This window comes from Aphanomyces astaci (assembly GCF_000520075.1).
Source record: "Aphanomyces astaci strain APO3 unplaced genomic scaffold supercont1.10, whole genome shotgun sequence".
Classification (NCBI taxonomy): Eukaryota; Oomycota; class Saprolegniomycetes; order Saprolegniales; family Verrucalvaceae; genus Aphanomyces; species Aphanomyces astaci.
In genome coordinates, this window is record NW_009798273.1 from 1,092,766 (window position 1) to 1,095,884 (window position 3,119).

The 3,119-nt window shown below is 43.8% G+C and overlaps 1 protein-coding gene across 1 annotated transcript; it reads right to left on the reverse strand.

Annotated features, from left to right (window-relative positions):
* Positions 1–1,938: 1,938 nt before the first annotated feature.
* Positions 1,939–2,443, reverse strand: H257_05538 (hypothetical protein; the record flags this gene model as incomplete). The annotated part of the gene is made up of 3 exons (XM_009830447.1): positions 1,939–2,062; positions 2,102–2,366; positions 2,422–2,443. 3 exons carry the CDS (start codon positions 2,441–2,443, stop codon positions 1,939–1,941), a joined length of 411 nt encoding a protein of 136 aa, XP_009828749.1.
* Positions 2,444–3,119: the final 676 nt, after the last annotated feature.

Genomic DNA, 3,119 nt, shown 5'->3' on the forward strand with positions numbered 1-3,119 from the left:
GATAGCGACACCTTTCATGCATTCCTACAGATATACTGTAGTACTAGTAAGTTCTAAAAAGTTTGTATTTTAGCCAATGAAAATGGATTGAGATTTTGATTGGATGATAAAGTCGGCCCATCAATGGTCGGTCACGTTAGTGCATGCATTGCACAGTAGCATTCACATGGAAGAGGACTCTTTAATACTGGTTTACGCAAGTAAGCTATACCAGCCCCACGAGATTAATTGTCTGTCCGAAGCCTAAAAATGTCACATAGTTTAATCAAGATAAATATAGAGGTCAATATAATCCAGCAAACGTTAATCAAGATCATATATTCGGTCAAAAACTGAATAGTCAAAATATGCCTTTTAGGGACAATTCAAAGGTGTGAATTATCTGTTAACGGGATTTTCTGAGTGCAACACTAACGGGATCAAGTCGCTACGCGAAATCGATTTACAACACTTGCGAGTTCGCATTGGTGGCCATATGACCAGGAGTTCGTCGCACCTTGAGCGTTGCGTGGAGGTGCGCGGCCATTCCCAGCGTAGCGGAGGTAGGCTTGCTTCTGGTTTCTTGAGGGGATCGGCGCATTGCCAGGCGATGCGCCAAACCCCGGAGAATGAAGACTACACTTTGACGTAACTTATGTAGGTTCCAGAGTGCCGCGATGTATCAAGGCTATCGGTGGAGCACGTTGTTGTGAAGTACACATTTGGCATGTTTGGAGTTACAGTGGCTGATGGCACCGAGGGGACCAGTGGTTACGTTAACAGGCAAATATAGGTTTTGAGAGGATGTTTCTGAAGAGGATTATCAACAATTAATTATGCATGCTCGAAATATATGTTATGCCTTTTGATACAGTAAGGTATCAATTTCTATAGTATATTTGTAGTTTGGTACTGTTTTCAATTGTATCTCACAAGATATTAAGTTTTGGACATGATATGCAATGAAGGTTATTCTAATTGAGCTGAGTTCTATTTACAAATTTTCAGTAAAAATTCAATTTGCTTACAAAACACACATTTGTCCCCTCGGTGCCGTCACCCACTGTAAAGTAGTATTTCATGAGCGAAGCGCCATTTCTACATTCCTGCCAGCACACTAGCGTAGCGGCGTGTTACATACTACCGTATAACCCTCTCTTCAGTACCTATGATTTATCCGGTTCGACCTGTACGGTTTGGAACATATCGGACACTATTATGGTTCCGGTTGGGCGTGTATCTAGTTGTCTCTAATTGGACAGAAATACCCAATGATCATGCGTTAAAGGATTTCATCCAATGAAAAATAAGGCATGTTGTGGATTTACAGTTGACGACAATAACGAATGACCCCATGAAAAATGCATAGACTTGACAAGGTATAGATAGATATAAAGAGTTTTAGAGCGCTAGAGTTTGTGGAAAGTGGATAAATGTATATTCAAGATTATAAAGTCTCGTCGATGTCACTGTCACCCTCGTCGCTTTCACAGTCTCAGATGACTCCTCGTCCGACCCCAAGGCAACTTGTAATAGATCTTCGTATAATTTTTGTACATTCCCCTCGGCCAACGTCACACAACCCTTGATTGCATGATGCGTCAAGCTGTCAAATGCATCAATGAGTCACGCTTTCACCTCGGGAAACTTGGTCATGTCCGTGTACTGCCGCCCGACGTCATTTTTGACAATCGCCCACACTGTTTATATGGGCTGTAAATCTGAATGGTGCAGCGAAGTGAACACAACGGTGTGGCCGCGCCTCGTGCCCATATCCACCAACCACTGACCGTGAGTTGACAGCAATTTGAGCTGCCAGCTTGCTCCAAATGGAACTCTTTAACTCTGACACATCCGCTTCAACACCATAACACGTGCACGCTTGCAACAGCACCCCCTTTCGTCGCCCACCGGATAAAGTGTCTGCAGGTCGTCCCTTGTGATACTTGGTGTTATCCATTATAATGAGGGCGTTGGAGACACCTTCTCCGTCCAGCTCATCAGCAACCCTTTGAGCCACTTGACGTAGTCCACGTGGTTGAATATGGAATGGTACTGCTTGGGGGCTTTATCTGCGGTCGCTCTACCTGTGAAAATGTAGAGCGCTAACCATTTGCTCTACAACGTCGGGGAGTCCAAGATCGCAGCGATGAAGCAGTAGCGACGGTCCTTGCGCTTTTCCTTGGCGGCGATATCCATGTAGTCCGATGGGGCGTATAAGTCTTGGTTCCGGCACTTATAATGGTGGTGGATGTAGGACTCGTCAGTGTACAAAATGTGCGGGCATTGAGTAGACCGAATGTGGAGTTGCATCTGCTGCACGTATGCGTCGCGTGCAATGACGTTCTTGGTAGAAAGTGGTACGTCGACGTCTTCGGCTTCCCGCGCTTGTATCCCTGTTATTTTCAAAACTGTTGAACCCCCCGTAGCATTGCGTCGTACTGCTTGTTGTTCTCCTCGTCATAATCGAGCACGAACACCCCCTTGAGGTACACCGCGATATCAACGTCCGTCGTGTGGGTTGCCAAGTATGCAGAGGATGTCTAATCGCTCCTCTCTGGTCTAGTGGCGATGCCTGGCTGTCCTGACGAAGGCAAAGAATTCATCAACAACGAATCCATTGCCTTCAAACTCAAAATGGCGTGGCATTATTGTGTAGTGTTGCATCTATTATTGTCCGTGATGTCGACTTTTTTATGTTTGACAGTGTATAAATAATCAAGGTTTCGCATATGCATATATACTAAACCTCTATAAATTAATACCCAAAATCGCTAAAAGTTACACATGTTACAGTCTGTATTTGTTTTCTGGATGAAAATGGTCATGCATTCCAACGCTCTGGTCAGTATTTTTCAAGAGATATTTGTTTTCACGGTATTCAGTTGATACAGTGAAACGAGCAGCTTGTTCAGCCCGAGATATTGAAAAACGATCGTTATTTGATGTCATCCACTGTTGTAGGCCAATACGCATGCCTGAATTGTTTTCAAGGTACCGCTTGGAGCTGTACCGGTTTTGATCAGATTTCACTGACATTTTCATACAGTCCTGATGTAAACTATAGACGCACGTGAATTTTTGACATTTCTCAAAACTTATTTCGATTTGAAGCTCACTGATTTGATATGATACTTTAA